At 37.9% G+C, this 18,665-nt stretch overlaps 1 protein-coding gene across 1 annotated transcript in view; it reads left to right on the forward strand.

Moving 5' to 3' along the window:
- Nucleotides 1-18,665, forward strand: part of TPRG1 (tumor protein p63 regulated 1) — a 110,110-nt gene that overhangs the window by 30,636 nt on the left and 60,809 nt on the right. The window contains exon 3 of the mRNA XM_036851274.1: nucleotides 7,012-7,188. Coding sequence (XP_036707169.1) covers nucleotides 7,012-7,188 — 177 coding nt within the window. The remainder of the gene's footprint in view (nucleotides 1-7,011; nucleotides 7,189-18,665) is intronic.

Below are 18,665 nucleotides of genomic sequence, written 5' to 3' on the forward strand. Positions count from 1 at the left end.
GTGTTCTCATTATCCAGTCTCATCATACCCATTAACTCTTCCTTAGGTGATTTCACCTCACTTCTTAGAGAACTGTGTATTCCTTAAGAGTTGAATGCTTTTCTCAGTATTCCCAGTAGCTAAGCACAGGGCCAGGTACATGGCTGGCTGCAGGGGGTAGTAGGAAAAAAATGAACCACAGGAAGTCAAGTCAGGGGACGGGAACAGGGAAGGTTTGTGGACATCGGGTTTTTATTAGAATACTGTGTTTACTTGGAGGGTCCCCTATACACATCGGAGAGGCCCAGGGAGAGATTAACCAAATGACTGAAAGAATTGCATGTGGGTTATTTAGCTAAAGGTTTTATAAGACTTCACTTAACTCAGGGGGAGGCAAATTGCTTTGCTTCAATGCCATGCATTTTTCATCTGTTTGTGTTTGAATTGCAAACCCAAACTGGATTCTTTTCAGGGCCTGGAACCCAGTGGGTGCTCAGGGAATATGTGTGGAATGAATGATTCAGTGTTTTCCTCCTGAGTTGCTGATTCCTGGCTAACCAAGAAGCTGCTTCCTCTTTCAAGGGCTGGTTATTCTAAGAGGCTACAGGGGCACAGGAAAGAAGATTGATTTGTAAATCAGGTATAAGCACTCTATTCAATATCAGGGACGATGTCTTAGCGGTGTGTGTGTGTGTGTGTGTGTGTATGCGTGCGCATGTGCATGCATGTGTGTGCATATTGGGGGAATCATAGAAGAAAATATTTGGGGGAGAAAAATCATTTCCAAACCATAAACTGACTTGACACGGCCTTAAAAGAGCAACTGAGAGTATTGTTAGGAGTAGGGCTGGGGCGACTGGCAAAGCATCTGGGATGGTTTGAGTAATGGGGTGGGGGTCCTGGAAACTTGCTCAGATGGGTCCCACCTGTCATTGCTGGTTCGCTGTTGCCCTCTGCTGGCCAAACTGTTGTAGTACCAGGAAACTGCAAATCTCCTGGAGCAACTAGGTTCCCTGTTTCTACCAGGAGGTCTAGGCCCCTTCCCCATCAAAGAGGGGAAATGCAGCTAGTGCTGAGGAACAGCAGTGGTAGGAGAATGTAGCAAATTCTCTGCCAGGAGAGACAGGCTCTCATCACTGTGGGGATGAATCTTATGATTCTAATTTTTTATTCCATGCTCTGTTCATTTACTAATACCTTGCTCTCTCTTTGGCTCTGTGCTGGGCACAGTGAGGGGAGCCAGATATGGCTCAGTCACTGTCTCTACACCATAGGGTCTTCCATCATGTGTGTGGGGAATGAAAGGACAAGTACAGAAAATTGTGACTAAGGCCACAACTGAAACCTTGATAAAGGCTGTGTGTATTTAAAGGAAAGAGAGATGGTATCTACTTGGGGGCGAGGGAGGTGAGGGGAAGGTACCATTAAACAGATAGCATTTAAGCTGGGAACCTGAAGGATAGGTGATTTTTTTATTTAAAAATATCTCTTTTAATATTACCCAGCCATAAAAAAGAATGAATTCACGCCATTTGCAGCAACATGGGTGGACCTAGAGATTATTATACTAAGCAAGCAAAGACAAATATCATATGATATAACTTATATGTGAAATCTAAAAAAAATAAAAGATACAAATGAACTTATTTACAAAACAGAAATAGACTCACAGACATAGAAAACAAACTTATGGTTACCAAAGGGGATAGTGGGAAGGGGATAAATTAGGAGTTTGGGGTTAAAATACACACACTACCATATATAAAATGAATAGCCCACAGGCACCTGCTGTATGGTGCAGGGAACTATACTCAATATCTTTTGGTAATCTATGAAGGAGGAGAATGTAAAAAAAGAATATATATATTTATATATGCATGTATGGCTGAATCACTTTGCTGTATACCTGAAACTAGCACAACATTGTAAATCAACTGTGTTTCAATAAAAATTTTAAAAGATATATCTCTTTTATCATAAAAGTAGAAAGTTTATCATAAAAAATTAAACTTTGGCTAATAAAAGCATGAGAGCAAATGAAAGTCACTTGAAATCCCACCACTCAGATACAATCAGTGTTAACATTTTGATCCATATATTTTGCTGTTGTTACAAAATTGGAAGTACACTGAAGGTACCATTTTGTATCCTGCTCTTTCTCACTCTTTTGGTATGAACATTTTCCCAATGTTACTGGTTTTTTTTTTTTTTTTTTTTGAAAATGTACTATTTTACGGGGGAGTATTTCAATGGGTACAACTGTGGATAGGATTCTTCAAACAGCACGAGGCAAAGCATACAGGTTGCACTGCACAAGAATTGTTAACTCTTCACCAATTCATTTCAGAAATATTTTTTGGACACCTACTACCGTGGCGACACAATGCTAAGAACTGACTCTTTCTTTGTGATGTTTACAATATAGGAGAGAAGACTGACATGAATTAGGTAATCACAGAAATAACTATAAAATTGCATCTGGGAGAAGTGCTGTGAAGGAGAGATGTGCAGTTCTATGAAAGTATATATTAGGAATAAGAGAAGTAGTCATGGAGGTCTGGGAAAGCTTTCCAGAGTAAGGAGTAATTGAGCTCAGCACTATAGGAGTTAATTAAGTAAAGAAGATCAGGAAGAACATGACCGGCAGAGGGAACAGCACATGCAAAGTCCCTTCAGCAGGAGTGGGCGTAGTGAGTCCAAGAAACTGAAAGAAGATCAAAGAGAAGGGAGTGCAGAGGCCTGAAATGTCGTTGAAGAAATAGGTAAGGCCTGACCCTACAGAGCCTCTTAGACCAGGTGAAAATTGTCATTTCTTGTAAGAGCTATGGGGAACTGTTGAAGTGAAGCCAGGGTTGGGAGGTAAAGGACAGACAGATTTTATTTTATTTATTTATTTACTTTTGGCTGTGTTGGGTCTTCGTTGCTGTGTGCGGGCTTTCCCTAGTTGCAGAGAGCGGGCGCTACTCTTCGTTGCGGTGTGCGGACTTCTCATTGCGGTGGCTTCTCTTGCTGTGGAGCACGGGTTCTAGGTGTGCGGGCTCCAGTAGTTGTGGCACGTGGGCTCAGTAGTGTGGGCTTAGTTGTTGTAGCACGTGGGCTCAGTAGTTGTGGCTCACGGGCTCTAGAACGCAGGCTCAGTAGTGTGGGCTTAGTTACTCTGCAGCATGTGGGATCTTCCTGGACCAGGGCTCAAACCCGTGTCCCCCACATTGGCAGGTGAATTCCTAACCACTGCGCCACCAGGGAAGCCCCAGATTTGTTTTTAAAAAGGTCTACCTCATTGCAGTATGGTATGAGGCTCGGAGGGAACTAAAGTATATGTAGATAAACCAGGTCCAGGTGGCTAGTGGCCCAAGCCCAATGAGAAGGGGACTCCAAGAGTCCAGGCAGAAGATGTGGGAAGACTGGATTAAGATAGTGAAAGTCGAGATGGAGAGGAGTGGATGGTTTTGAGAGCTGTCTGGGGAGTAGAATGTTTAGGACTTGGCATGTGAGGTGAGGAAATAGGATGCGCCCCGAAAGACTCCTAAGTCTCTAGTATACATAACCAGATGCAAGAAAGGTTTTCCCCCAAGATAGGAACACTGGAAGAGGTCAAAGTTTGGAGGGGACAGTCATAGATGTTTGCTTTGTTTCCCAGAGAGAAAAATTTCAGGAGTGGTATAGATCATCACATCAGCTCCTTCCAGAGATAGCTCTTACCACACTTGCACACCACACTGAAGGGTCCTCTATTTGGGGGTGAGTGGTCCCATGGAGGAAGCCAACACTATGCCTGGATTTGCTGTCTCCATACTTATTTCAGGGCCTTGAACTACTGCTTGCTAGGTGTAAAGCATTGGGCAAGTCATTTTAAGGGTCTCTGGACCTTAGCTTCTTATCTTTAAAATGAGGGTAATAGCTTTTAGTCCAAAAGATTGTTGGGAGGATTAAACAAAAGCATTGATATTCAAGAGCTTTGTGAATGTCCGTGGACTGCACAAACACAATATGTTATTGTTATTCCTACTCCTATATTTGCTCTGAATATTACCACCAAACTTATATTAATCTTAGGAATATAAAATTCAGTGTTTTCTCCAAGAGTTCTCTGGGAAGTAAGGTGTGATTGAAGTCTAAATAAATAAATATACCACCCAGAAGCTAGAGATGCTGGCCCCAAACTATGTATAAGCCTGTGTGTTTACTTGGATTCAGACTTCTCGACACGTAAATTATGCAGAGTCTGTGTCACAGCAGAGCACTCCGTTCCTAAAAAGAATTCTCTCTTTTTTTTTTTTTCCTGAATCCATCCTTTACCTTTTAAAATAAAACTCATTATGGAGTGCTGACATTTTCAGTAAAACCATTAAACTAAAATCTGAGGATTTTTTAGACTAAAAACAAGTCTGGTTTATTAGGCAGCAGCTTATAACTTGCTGCTAAGTAGATACAATCTATTTAGAGAAATTTATGTAGATATCTGATAAAACATTTCAGAATCCTCGTCTCTTTCTGACTAAGACGGAGAATGTTAAACAGATTATCAAGAATTCTTTCTTTCTCTTGGTGGAGTAGAAGTTGGGTATTGCAGCATTGTTAGAGTGGATGGAGACCAGAGGACCACGATTTAAACCAGATCTCTTGACCCTACATCACTAACACTACTACCATATTCTAGCTGAGCGACTTTCAATGTGACTTTCTTCAAAGGGTAGTGCAGAGATGTAGAGCTAATACTTGTACATGTATAATGGCCAGCATATAATAAGGCATGATCTCATCTTTCTTTCCTTCCTTCTATTTCTCCCTATTTCTTCCTCCTTCATCTCCCTTTTTCTCTCCTTCATGTCTCCTCCTGTTCCTCTTCCTATTGATTAAACTTTTAATTTTGTCCCGCCTGTCTTTAGACTACATTGAGGAATGGCATATATTGGGGTTACCCAAGGTCACTTAGTCACTTAGGCCCCTGACAATGATAATAACAGCTCATTTACAAACCACCGATTGAGAGTCATGTCCCTTAATCCTCTCCCCAAACTTAGGAGATGAGTACTGTCTCCATTTCACAGATAAGGAACGTAAGCTACAGACAGGCTCAATAGCCAATCTTACAGAGTTAGTTAGCTGGAAGTTTTCACCCCCATACTCTCCCAACCCAAAGGCCTCCAAAATGATTATGATTGGCACTCCTTTACCACTCAACAGATATTTATTTAGAGCAGGCTATTTGACAGGAGCAGAGTAAATAGCCCCGCAGGCACAGTCACAGCCCTCATGGAACACACACACACACAGACACAGACACACACACACACACACATAGGGATGATCCTCAGACAACACTCATGGGCATTGCCCTACCCTCTGTACTTTGGTGTCCATTCTGATTTGTCAGTGTTCATGTGGTACCAGTTACTAAACTTGTAACATATCGTTCCTTCTTACAAACTATGAGAGGTGCTGAAAATGGAAAAGGATCAGAAAGCTTTGAGAAAATGTAATAGGGGGACAAGTTTATATAGGAGTTTAAGAAATCTTCTTTGAATGAGGCATTTGAACCATGACTTGAACAATGAGTTTTCTCAGCCTGCTATGAGATGGTGCTGGGCAGAGACCAGACCATACAGGGACCTGTAGTCCATGTTATGTAACTTGGATTTGATTCTGAAATCAAAAAGATGTCATTTAATAGAGTGAACAGGGGAGGAACATCATTCCTTTTGTATCTGAAGAATAGCACTCTGGTTACTATGTGAGAATGGATGGGAGCAGGGTGCCCAGTCCTAACCTTTACATTAGATGGATTCTGTGTAGTGGGGATTCAGATATGAATCAGTCACAAAACATCCTTTTCTGTCTCTTCGGGAAGACAAAACATGTACTGAAACAGTTATACAAGTCATGCAGTGCTATATACAAAGGCTGTGGCAGACAGACAACAAAAGCGTTGAGAGTGAGAAGAATTTCAGACCATGCTCACTTTCTTTTAACCAGAAGCCATTGCTTCTGTTTCTCTCTGTTCTCTCTGTTGGAGAGATTCTTAACTCTCAGAATTTTCCATGAATACCATGAAAGGCTCTCAAATCTGAAGCAAATCAATTCAGTAAACACTTATCCAGTGTCTGTTTTGTCTTTGGCTTGTAAGAATCTCACTTCACTTGTTTCACTGTATTTCTACCATAAGAAAGTGATAGAATGAGCTTGAAATAGTGACGGTTTGGGTGGAGGTCACTGGACCTATATTCAAGTCTCCATTTTATCTTCAGTCAGCAATGCGACCTTTGGAGATTAGCATAAACTAATGCCTAGTGAGTCATCCAGATTGAGTTAGAACAAAGATTATTTTTGGTGTGCTTTGAGGAAGATGTGCCCCATGAAGGTTTTCCAAAGAACTGGGAAGACATGGAGGAGCATGAATCAGTTGACTGCCAACATGATACAATCTTGCTATTCCCCTAATGGATCCTGTCAAGGCTAATCATCTCTGAGCTCTGTGGCCATAAAACCTCTCCCTGTGGACTTCCCTGGTGGTGCAGTGGTTAAGAATCCACCTGCCAATGCAGGGAACACAGGTTCGAGCCCTGGTCCGGGAAGATCCCACATGCCATGGAGCAACTAAGCCCGTGCGCCACAACTACTGAGCCTGTGTTCTAGAGCCCACAAGACACAACTACTGAGCCCGCGTGCCGCAACTACTGAAGCCCGCATGTCTAGAGCCCGTGATCCGCAACAAAGAGTAGCCCTGCTCGCCGCAACTAGAGAAAGCCCGCGCGCAGCAACCAAGACCAAACACAGCCAAAAAAACCAAAAAACAAAAAAAATCCCCAAAAAACAAAACAAAACTTTCCCTGTGATCCTCCACCTCCCTCCTCCCTTAGTCATGGGGCTGGAATGAGAGGGAAGGGATGGCATTCTTCAGCTTCTCTTTCTTCCGAGGTGATCAAACCTCATTATTTTCTGTGTCAGTAGATATGTTTCAGACAATTCCATTATTTTCAACTTGGAAAGATTATGCAAACGACTTTTCTTCTCTGTGGTGTTTTTTTACAGGATAGACCGCTGGAACAATGAGAAGGAGAGGATTTTGCTGGTCACAGACAGGACTCTCTTGATCTGCAAATATGACTTCATCATGCTCAGCTGTGTGCAGTTGCAATGGATTCCCCTGAGTGCTGTCTATTGCATCTGCCTGGGCAAGTTTTCCTTCCCTACAATGTCACTGGACAAGTGAGTATGATGTCTTAGACTCGGGAAAGTGGTGCAGTGGGTGTGGGGCAGGCAGGGGAAACAATCACCAAGTTCAGTTCAGTGCTGTAAGCTGGGAGAATCCAGGGGAGAGCAGTGACACTGTAGCCGAATTCATCAAACAATCCTTGAGTTTCAACTCTACGTCGGACACCAGGGATACAATTTTAAGTACATTTGTACTTTAATATGAGTACCTGACAAGTCAGTGGTTGAATGTAAAGTGGAAAGAGCTGTGGGGACATGGAGGAAATGGTTTTAACCTAATTCCTGTGGCAGAGATCAGAGAAGCTTTCCTGTAGAAGCGCTTGAGCCAATATTTGACATGGGGTAGGAGTCAGCCGAAGAAGAACAAAAGCTTAAGAATATTGCAAGCAGAAGGAAGAGAGAGCAACCAAAGGAATGAAGGTGGGAAAAAGTTCTGTAGAGTAAACACCATACAGTACCACTCCCATCTGTGGGGTAAGTCTGAATACCCCCCTGTCTCCTCAGGGTGCTGTCACCTGCAAGACACCCAGCACTTTTAATTAAGGCAATCTGGTTCTAGACACCTTGGTGCCTTTATTCATGACATTTTAACCCGTGGCTTCTAGCCCCAAGCAACTGACCATTTCTACCCTTCCTTGCTGTACAATGATCCTGCAACTTTTTCTACAAAGGTAATGCCTTCCACGTAGGGTCAACCAGCTCTGAAACATTCCAGGGAGAGGTGCAGCCAAATACACCAGTGTGGCTTTATAACAGCAACCACTGGAGGGCCTTGTTCTTGGGGTCCTACTGCCATCCTCACCCCCAGCAGCTGTCAATTGCCTTTGGGAATTGAAATTATTCTACAAAGCTTAATGAACAGAACCCAAGATGGCTAATAAGACTTCTTGAAAGAAGTCTCTTTGGGATCTTTCCTGGAAGCTTAGTGGAGGAGGGGACGTCACCTCTCTCGGAGAGGTTGACAGTTACCAAGAGACCCGATGAGGTCTATAGAGGAGGGTTGCTGAACTGAGCAAATTCTTGTTATGGTCTCAGGAGGAACTGACTTTCTTCAACATTTTAAATCTAAGCCGGAGGACAGCTGCCTTCCTCTGAACCTCTGAATGTGAACTCTGCCCGTGAAACTGTGAGCTCTTTGAGGGCAGGTACCTTTTGTTGTTGTCATTCTTTAAGCACCTGGCTGAAAAATCTTTCTAAAATACTGAAAAAAGTATAGGCCGATCAAGTGATTGGGTTTCCTTACATAAAGCATATCATATCAGAAAACTATTTCTTATTTGCTCTTTTCATGGATGCTAGAAATGATTGATTTAGTTCACTGACTTTTTGAACTGGTGGATTTTTCAATAATATAGGCATGTGGTAAACATCTATTTAAACATCACAAAAAATTATTTACTGTCAGGATATCTCTCCTAACCCAGACTTTCAGTTTCCCAGAATTATTTTCATAGGTGATAGTTAGCAGTTTCATGTGTTTTATTCTTTTTTTTTTGGAGAAATAATCTGCAAATATATAAGAATAAAAATGTCTTTGTATGTATGTGTGTGGATTTACACATATTGTAATATTGATATACACATACATCTATCACAAATTATTTTACCCAGCGGGTACACATACCATACAATGTCCTGCCTCAAGATATTTTACCCAAAAATATACCTTGGAGACTTTATTATGTAATCATGGAAAGATTAACTTCAGTCTTTTTAATAGTGCAGAATATTCCACTTCAAGTCTAATCTGTTTATCCAGCCCCTCATTCATGGATATTTATTTTTATCTTTTCTACTACAAACAAAGCTGCTATAAATATCCTTGTCTACAGGACTTTGCGCATATGTGCAAATGTATCTGTAATGTAAATTTCTGCAAGTGGAATTATTAGGTCAAAAGTCATGTGAATTTCAACTGACAGCTACTGCCAAATTGCCTTCTAAACAGGTGATGCCAGTTCATGTTCCCTCAATGTGTGAGTCCTTTTTCACACACTCTCACCAATATCGTGTGTTATGAAACTCTTCTTCTTTGCCAGGGAAATAAAGAAAAATGTCTTATTTTTGTTCTAATTTCCATCACTAGAATTTGAAGGAAGTTGAGGGTGTTTTTCTTAGGTTAGAAAGTAATTTTATTTCTTTTTCTGTGAACTGCCTATTTTTGATCATAGCCCATAATTTTTCTATTGAGATATTGATTTTTCTCTTACTGATTTGTAAGAGCTCCTTATATATCAAAGAACTTGGTCCTGTTTCTGCCATATATATTGCAAATTTTTTTTTTCCCATTTTTCATATCTCTTTTAACTTTATAATGCTATGTTTTACTGTCTTTGAGTTTTAGGTTGTCAAATGTATCAATCTTTCAAGACTTCTGAGTTTATTTCTTTTTGAGAAAGGTTTTCTCCACACTGAAATTATAAAATATATTTCCACGTTTTCTTCTAAAGTTTTTACAATTTATTTTAAAAAATAGTTAAATTTATGTTTCATCTGGAATTTACTTTAAGTTAGAAAAAAGATAAGCATCAACTTTATTGTTTTAACCAGATGGCAGGCTAGATTTCTCAACATCATTTATTCAATGCTCCCCTTTATCAATATATATTTTACCATGTGTATTTGTGTTTATTTCTGGATTATCCATTCATCTGTTTACTAGAGTACAAAATGGTTTTAATTATTATAACATTTTATTACATTTTAATATCTGGTAGAGTTACTTCCCTCTTATTAATTTTTTAAAAGAATTTATTTATTAATGCATATTTATTTTTCCATCAGCTTGCCTAATTAAAAAAAATCCTATTGTTAATAGGATTTTCAAATGTTAAATCAACCTTTCAGTCTTAAGATAAACACATTTAGTCATGGTGTATTATCTTTTCTATACATTGTTGAATTCAGCTTGCTAATGTTTTATTAAAGAGTTTTGTGTCTATGTTCATGAAGGTATTAGTCTATTATTTTCATTCTTTTGTAATGTCTTTGCCAGGTATTTGTGTTATGCTGGCCTCATAAAACAAGTTGGATAGTGTTCCCTTCTCTTCTTTTTTCTAAAAGATTTTGTGTATAACTGGTGTTATCTCTTCCTTGAATGTTTGATAGAACTTACAAAGGAAATTTTCTGGGCCTGAGATTTCTTTGTGGGATAGTTTTAGATAATAAAGTTAATTTGTTTTATAAATATTGAGTTACTCGTATTTTTTTCTTCTGTGTTAATTTTGGTAAATTATATTTTTCAAGGAATTTGTTGTTTAAGTTGTTTTATTTGAAAGCATATAGTTGTTAATATTCCATTATTACCCATTTAATGTCTTCTTTCTTGATTTTCGTGATCTGCATTCTCTCTCTTTCTTTATTTTTTCTGTTGATGAACCTATTGATATTTTTTTTTGGTTTTAACAAGAACATGCTTTTCACTTTGCCAATTTTCATGATTGTCTGATTCTATCTAGTTGATTTCTACTATTTTCTTTAGTTTTTTCCTTTCTTCTACTTACTTTTTGGTTAACTTCTCTTTTTCTTTTTTTAACTTCTTAATGTGGAACTGAGGGCATTGATTTTAGGACTTTATTTGTTTCTAATGTGAGCATTTAAATCTATAAATTTCCTTCTACACACTGATTTCACTACATCTCACAGATTTTGGTATATTGTGTTTATACTATCATTCAGTTAGAAAGATTTTCTAATTTTCATTGTGATTTCTTCTTTGACCCATGGATACTTTACAAAGTGTACTGGAAAATTTCCAAATATTTTGAGTTTTCCTAGATATTTTAACATTACTGAGTTTTAATTTAGAGAATATACTGTCTTTGACTTTAATCCTTGTAAATGTATTGAGACTTTTTTATTGACTCAACTATATAGTACATCTTTCTGAATGTATCATGTGCATTTGAAAAGAATTTTGTGTTTAGTTTTCTATAGATATCAATTAGTTCATTGAGTTTGATAATGTTGTTTAGATTATTTATGGGTTTACTGATTTTTGTCTAGTTTTTTTTTTTTTATTGGTTACTGAGAGGGGAATGTTAAAATCTGCTATTATTGTGGGATTTTCTCTTGTCTCTTTAATTTTATTATTTTTTGCTTCATGTATTTTGAGAGTCTATGTTAGATGCACACACATTCATGATTGGTATGTCGTTTTGATGAATTGAACCTCTTTTCATTATGAAATGTTACTTTTTATCTCTGGCAATACTCTGTATAGAAGTCTATTTTGTATCTCATATTATTATAGCCACTCTATCATTTTTATACTTATTTTTGCATAGTATAAATTTTTCATCCATTTACTGTCTCTCTTTGTATTCAAAGTGCATTTCTTGTAGAGATTACATAATTGGGTCATACTTTTAATCTGTTCTGATCATCTCTGCCTTTTAATTAGAGTGTTTAGTTCCTTTTGTAATTTAGTAATTTTGATATGATTGAAGTTAAGGATACCTATTACTTGTTTTCTCTTTCCCCCTTCTATTTTTTATTTTTTTGTACTTTTTTCAACCTTCTTTGTAAGTATATAAATATTCTTCATAATTATATATATAATTACATATATATAATTCTCCATAATTATATATTGGGTTGGCCAGAAAGTTCATTTGGGTTTTTCCATAAGATCTTACAGAAAAACCTGAACGAACTTTTTGGCCAACCCAATACAATATATATAAGATTTTTAGTTATAACATTTTACATAATTTTGTAGTTGCTTTAGGCAGATTTTTCCAACTTCAGCACTATTTACACTTTGATCAGGATCATTCTTTGGCATGGGAATCTGTTCTGAGCACTGTTGGATGTTTAACAGCAACACTGGCCTCTACCCACTGGGTGCTAATAGCACCGTGCCTCTGTGTATGACAATCAGAAATATCCCCAGACATTGTGAAACATGCCCTGGGGGTAAAATCACTCTGAATTGAGAACCACTGTTCTAGAAATTATAATATAAATACTTTTCACCATGCACTTATAGTTAATAATATAACACTACACTTAATATTATAGCACTACACTTAAAACATAGAAACCTTGTAAATACATTGTTCTAAGAATGTAAATGTTGGAAATGGCATGATAAAGTCAGTGTAGTCACAGGAGGAAACAAGAATGAGGTTTTGAAGGAAGAAGTTTATTATACTCACAAGTCCCAGAAAGGGAGTCACCATATGCCATGTAGGGCCATAAGGGAAGACACAGTGTCCATCAAGAGATAGAGGGGCAGGAGCTGGGGGACAACTTAGGCCATGATTTTTATTAGAGTTTCCGCAGGAAAGGCAAGGCAGGGCAGGGTAAAGAGTTTATGATTGGCCAGTATGAATAATTTTGATAGACTTTAAACTGCAGGTGGTTCCTGGTTGCCTGGTACCTGGTCCTTGGCTAAAGCAAAAGAATATTGCCTTATGGGAAGTATGGGCCAGATAGAGGAGGTATGCCTCTGGATTGTTTAATTTGCATATCAAAGTCCCTGCGTTGGGACTTTTGCTATCTCTAAGAGTTGGCTACCCCTAAGAGGGGCAGTCTCTTCCCTGCCAGAAAGATGTCAGAACATTATAATACACAGAAAATTAAAATATGTGTATACAATATACATATAGCTCCATTTACATCCCCTCCTCGCTGCCTTTTACATTGCACTTGTCATGCATATTACTTTCATGTGCATTTTAAACCCCACAAGATAACATTATAAATTTTGCTTTAAGAAATCATATGTATTTCAAAGAAATTAGAAAATAAAGTTATCTTTTATGTGCACATGTTTTCATTTCTGATGCTCTTCGTTTGTTCCAGAAGATTCAAGTTTCTCTTTGAGGTCATATTCCTTACACATGAAAAATTACTTTTTAGCATTCCGTGTAGTGTAATCTACTATGATAAAATTTCTTATTTTTTATTTTGGGAGAGGTCTTTAGCCTTTATTCTTAAAGAATATTTTCTCTAGTTAGAGAATTCTGACTTGACATTTTTTTCTTTCAGCATTCGCAAGATGTTGTTCCACTGTTTTCTGGCCTCCATAATTTCTGAAGAGAAGTCCACAGTCTTTTGAACTGCTATTCCTCTGTGTATTCTCTAGCTGCTTTCAAATGTTACCTTTATCTTAGTTTTCAGAAGTTTGACTAAAATGTGCCTACTCCCTTGAGTTCTGCTATTAATTTCTAGTTTTAATATTACACTGTGTTTAGAAAATGTCTTCTATACTATTTCTACTCCTTGGGATTTACTGAATATTTTTACATTTCAATTGTTAATTTATATCAACATTTCATAAATACTTGAATGTGCAGTCTCTGCTTTCTTTGTATAGAATTCGATAAATGGTACTTAGATCCATTATCATTATGTTCTTTGTGTCTTGTTTGTCTTTGCCTATTATTCACTAATTAAGTTTTTTTCGCTACTTGATCTCTCATAGACTGAGAGAGGAGAATTAAATTTTCCTTAACTACTATGCTTTTTTTTTTTTTTTACTTTGTGACTTAACATTATGAATGTTCGTATTGTCTTGTTTGATGTAAGAACATTTATAGATGTTGAATCCTTATTTTAGATTATAATCTTTTTCATTATAAAGTTTATCTCCTTTAATGTCTTCCTTGCTTTTGGTCTTGTCTGCTGAATATTGCAAACCTTATGTCCTTTTTATTTGAATTTTCTTCGTATATTTCTGCCTGTTTTTTACTGTAAACTTTTGGGGTTTCTTTATTTTTTGATGTGTTCTTGTATGCAGCATATGATTGAATTTTACTTTGTGATCCAACCTGAGGGTCTTTTCTTTTAATTGGTAAGATTAACCTATTTATACATATTAATATGACAGTTACAGTCTTAGTTCTGCCATCTTGATTTTTGTATTATTGCATTTTTCTAAATATATTACCGTATTTTCTATATTTCCTTTGTTTTCCATTGAGCGTATTTTTCTTTAAGCAAGAAAGTTTAGAGTCTTTTTCTACTAGTGACTATAAGTGTAATTTATAGTAATCTTAATTCTATCTTTTTTGAATATTATCTATTTACTTCCTAAGATAAACTCATTTACATTAACAACCCACTTTTTCATCTTCTTTATCATTCATTTTTTAAAGTTGCTTATAATTATTGTTATTAGTTATATCATGGTTATTTATTTAAAGAATATGCTTCCACTTGATACACCATCTTCAGCAGTGTATATTAAAGTTCCATTGTGAAACATAAGAAATCTACATATTCATACTATTCTCACATTCTCTCATCCTTCACCTCCCTTCTTTCATTAGTTTTACCAGACAAATTTCATTTTTTATGGCTTGTTTTATTTGATTTCCCATGAGGCACCTAGTTATTACCATAGAGAGTTGGTGTAATTCTGGGCCTCCTAATTAACTTGTGTGGCTTTATTCAGATTTTCATCCTGGGGTTAGAGTAAGAAAGCCTGTCCCAGCAGCTAGCATGCTGTTAAAAATTAAAATGCTTATTCTGGGCCCCCTGGGTGTAGGAACATAGTGTGATGAAGGGGTGGTTTTTAAAGTTCTGCTCAGTTTTTTTTTAGCAAACCTCCATAGTAGAGTTCTGGACTGGGGATAGAGTCTTGGATTTCAGTCCTAATTTTACAACTGTTAACTTTGTTTCCTCATCTTTCAAAAGGTCATTCATACTGTCGTTCTGTTTCATTAATAGTCTTATTGTACAGCTCTAATGAGATAATTTGAAATAACTTTGTAATATGCCTTATAGATATCAGGTGTTAACAAGTTCTGATTCTCTCCCAGATAAAAACTTTTGTTAACATGGAACTAAGTAGATTAATTTGATTTTTATCTTTATTTCCAAGTCAGTTAGCCCTTCTTGGTTGGGCATTAAGTCACCATTATAAGTCAGAGTTCAGGCAGCAGCAGGCAGGGAAAGGAGGAAGAGACAAGGGAAAATCACCTGCTAAATAATCATAAACTGAATCCAGAGGAAAGCCTGAATAGAGTGAGCAAATTCCCTTGTTATAAGAAAATGCAGTGACTTAACATTAGCACTTGCTGGCTGCAGAAGGTAATGCTGACACTGTTTACCAAGAGCTCTTACCTCCCTCGTGCCATTTGACCTTCAACAGCAAGAATAAATAGCATGGACTAACTACATTTTAGAGATGAGAGAAGTGAGACCAAGAGGGGTCCAGGGATTCATGCACCATCAGCTATTTAGTATTAGAGTTGGGCTTCAAAATCAATTCTTCTAACTTCCTGTCCAGTGTTCTTTTCTTTTAATAAATAATATTTTATTTCCTTTTCTTCTCCCTCCCCTCCCCTCTTCTCCCCTCCCCTCCTTGTCCCTTCCTTTCCCTTCCCTCCCCTCTTTCTCTCTCTATGATCTTGCTTCTGTTTTTTCATCCTCTGTCCTCTCCTTTCCTCCTCTCTGTCCCTCTGGGTGAAGATAACCTCTCCTGTTAATGTAGCTTCTGCTTCTCTTAAGAAGCTGTGAAGAGGACTATTGGAACTTAGCAGAACATGTGCCAGTGTATCCCACGTATTGGCACTTACAAAACAGAGTTGTTCTGTTTTATTCACTGTTTTGCCTTTGGCTTAATATGAAGTGAGAGTGTGATGGGAAGAGACAACTACAGGCTATGGATCATTTATCTGTGAGATGAAGGAAGATTCTCTTTGGATTGGAACATTCACCAGACACAAAACCAGGAAATGGTAAAAGGTCTGGTTTATCTTACAGAGTAACTAGCTTAACTAGTTGCTAGTACACAGCCTTTGTTATTGTTCCTTATCTGAGATGAGAACCCTATATCTTATTTCTATCATAATTGGATTCATGCCCAGATTTTAATTAAAATTTAATTTTCATAATCCTGTTGTGTCTATAACCTCCCAGAAAAGTGGAGGAGGGAGAAGAAGACTCTGTTTCTTTGAGATTAACCATTAGGTTAAAGCTATAACCAATTTTAACCACAGCAATTTTCTTACTGCTTGAATTTGGACAATTCATTTTAATTCCTGGGCTCTCAATTTCCGATCGATAAAATGTCAATAATAAAAATCCCTGTCAGGCCTAACTCATAGGTCATTATAGATTTAAATAATTGATATAAAAGTGTTTTGTAAGTTGTAAGGTGTTAAAATAATTGGTACTTAAAGAGTTCTAAAAATCCGTATTTACTTGCTAACTCTCCCATTTTTAAAAATATGCCCACAAGAGATAATGATGAGGAAACTGAGTGGTCAAGTGACTTGTATGTAATCAAACAGATACATGATGGTGGGTTCTGGAACATGAGATCCTCTGATTTCAAATCCTCCCTTTGTCATGCACCTAGTTCCTACTGGTCCTCAAATGCATTGTAATTTTTGAGGATAAATGGGCCCCGTTTCATGACCTCTGTTCCTATCTGAAGCCTGTAATCAGGAGGTAGAGTATAGATAGTTTAGAGCTTAGAGAGCAGCTTCTGAAGTCAGGCTGCCTGGGAGCCAATCCTAGATCTGCTTCTGGGTGACCTAGAGCAAGTCACACAACAATCTGTGCCTCGGTCTCTTCACTTGGAAACTGGAGAGGGTAATAGTATCTATCTCAGTCCATGTTGAGGATTAAATGAGATAATACATATAAAATATTTAGAAAAATATCTGGTATGTAATAAACACTTGAAGGATGTAAGCTTCTATAATAGGTTTGGGAAAAAGACACTGATTGAGGATTCAGGGATCTGGGTCCTGATCTACTTTCTTAATCAAGAAAGTCTCCTCCCCTGGCTGAATTTCAGTTTCCTCATTTATAAAATCTCTGAATTTTTTTTTGAAGCATAATGTCTGGGATGCCCTCCTCTTTCATGCCTTCCTCCTGCTGATACTAAGTCAACAGGGGGCAACTCCTAGCATTTACAATGTTGTGTTAGTTTCAGGTGTACAGCAAAGTGATTCAGTCATTCATATATATATATATATATATATATATACACATATACATACATGTACACACATACATATATATTCTTTTTCAGATTCTTTTTCCTTATAGGTTATTACAAAATACTGAATATAGTTCCCTGTGCTATACAGTAGGTCCTTGTTGCTTACCTTTTTATACATAGTAGTGTGTGTACGTTAATCCCAAATTCCTAATTTATCCCTAAATCTCTAAAAAATTTTTCCTTTTTTAATTTTTTTTTTTTGGTCTTGAAATCCTATGCTTTTGTGGTACTCTATTTATGTAGCAATTTTCCCAAGTCATTCATCTTAGCGGGCTGAATGATTTTACCTAATCAATTACTCCTGTGAAAAATGTCTAAGGTTTTCTGCTGGAAAATATTGTTGCTGTCACATTGATATGCCAACAAAAGCTGAGTGGGAAGGTCAGGCCTAGAAATGCCTTCCTGCAAGAGTAGGCATTACACATTTATCTCTCCATGCCATTTAAAATTTGCATTCTGCAAAATATAAGGGATAGCAATGCTGCAGAAGGGAAGCTCGGAAATTGCTTGAGGTGGTCACCCCTCATCCTGTCTGTAGAGACGCTGGTGAAAGCAGGGGCTAGGAGCTGCCCCTGTTGACTTAGTATCAGCAGGAGGAAGGCATGAGAGAGGAGGGCATCCCAGACATTAACCCATCACCTCAACCTTGCTCCCTGAGATCCAAAGGCCAACGAGCTGCTCCGCGTCCCCAGAGTTCTAATTTGGCATATGTTTGTCAGATGAGAGCTTCAAAGGGCCTCTCCTCTGCTCTGGGTGAAACCAGCTCATGGCCCAGGCTGATTCTGCTGGCTTCGCGTCTGTCAGTGACGCCTAATCACTGTTATAAAGTGTGGTTCTGCGGAACGCCTTGTAAAATATTTTCCTATTGCTCCAGCCACATCTCCTGTCTAGACAATCTAATTATGAGCGTGGAGCAAACAGCTGAAGTGTTTGCCGCCCCCAAGGGTTGCCTAACTCCAGGAGTGGCGGTGGAAGGAGAGGGGATAGGGTGTGGATAGCATTGGTTTCTTCTTGTTGACCAGAAAATTGAGTGCTCCAAAGGAATCCAACTAACTTTTAATTAAAAAGAAATGATCTGGTGGAAGCTGGCATTTTGTTGTTTTTCCAAACTCATTGGAGGATTAAAGGTAGCGATTCATTTCCCTCCAATCACATCTTTTTCTTGGCTTCAAAGGTGGTTTGTGGTCTCTTTGCTTAAAAAAAAAAAAAAGCCACTGACTTAGTCATCTGCCCTCCCAGCAGCATTCTGAAAATAAAAAGCGGCTCCCTAAATGTATGTTCTTTCAAAGTAGTAACTCGATTACATTCACTGAGTCCTTCCTGAGCTCTGGCCACGTGGCAGGCATGATGATGACAAGGTAATGAGACCTGGATTCTGTCCCCAGGATATTTACGGTCTCATGGGAAGACAGACACATATGAGCTAATGCTTTAACCAGGCTTTGATTACTGCTCCAGTGGAAAGCCAACAGTGCCATGGGCACAGGAGAGGGAGAGAGAATTTCTC

This window comes from Balaenoptera musculus, chromosome 4 (assembly GCF_009873245.2).
Source record: "Balaenoptera musculus isolate JJ_BM4_2016_0621 chromosome 4, mBalMus1.pri.v3, whole genome shotgun sequence".
Taxonomy (NCBI): domain Eukaryota; kingdom Metazoa; phylum Chordata; class Mammalia; order Artiodactyla; family Balaenopteridae; genus Balaenoptera; species Balaenoptera musculus.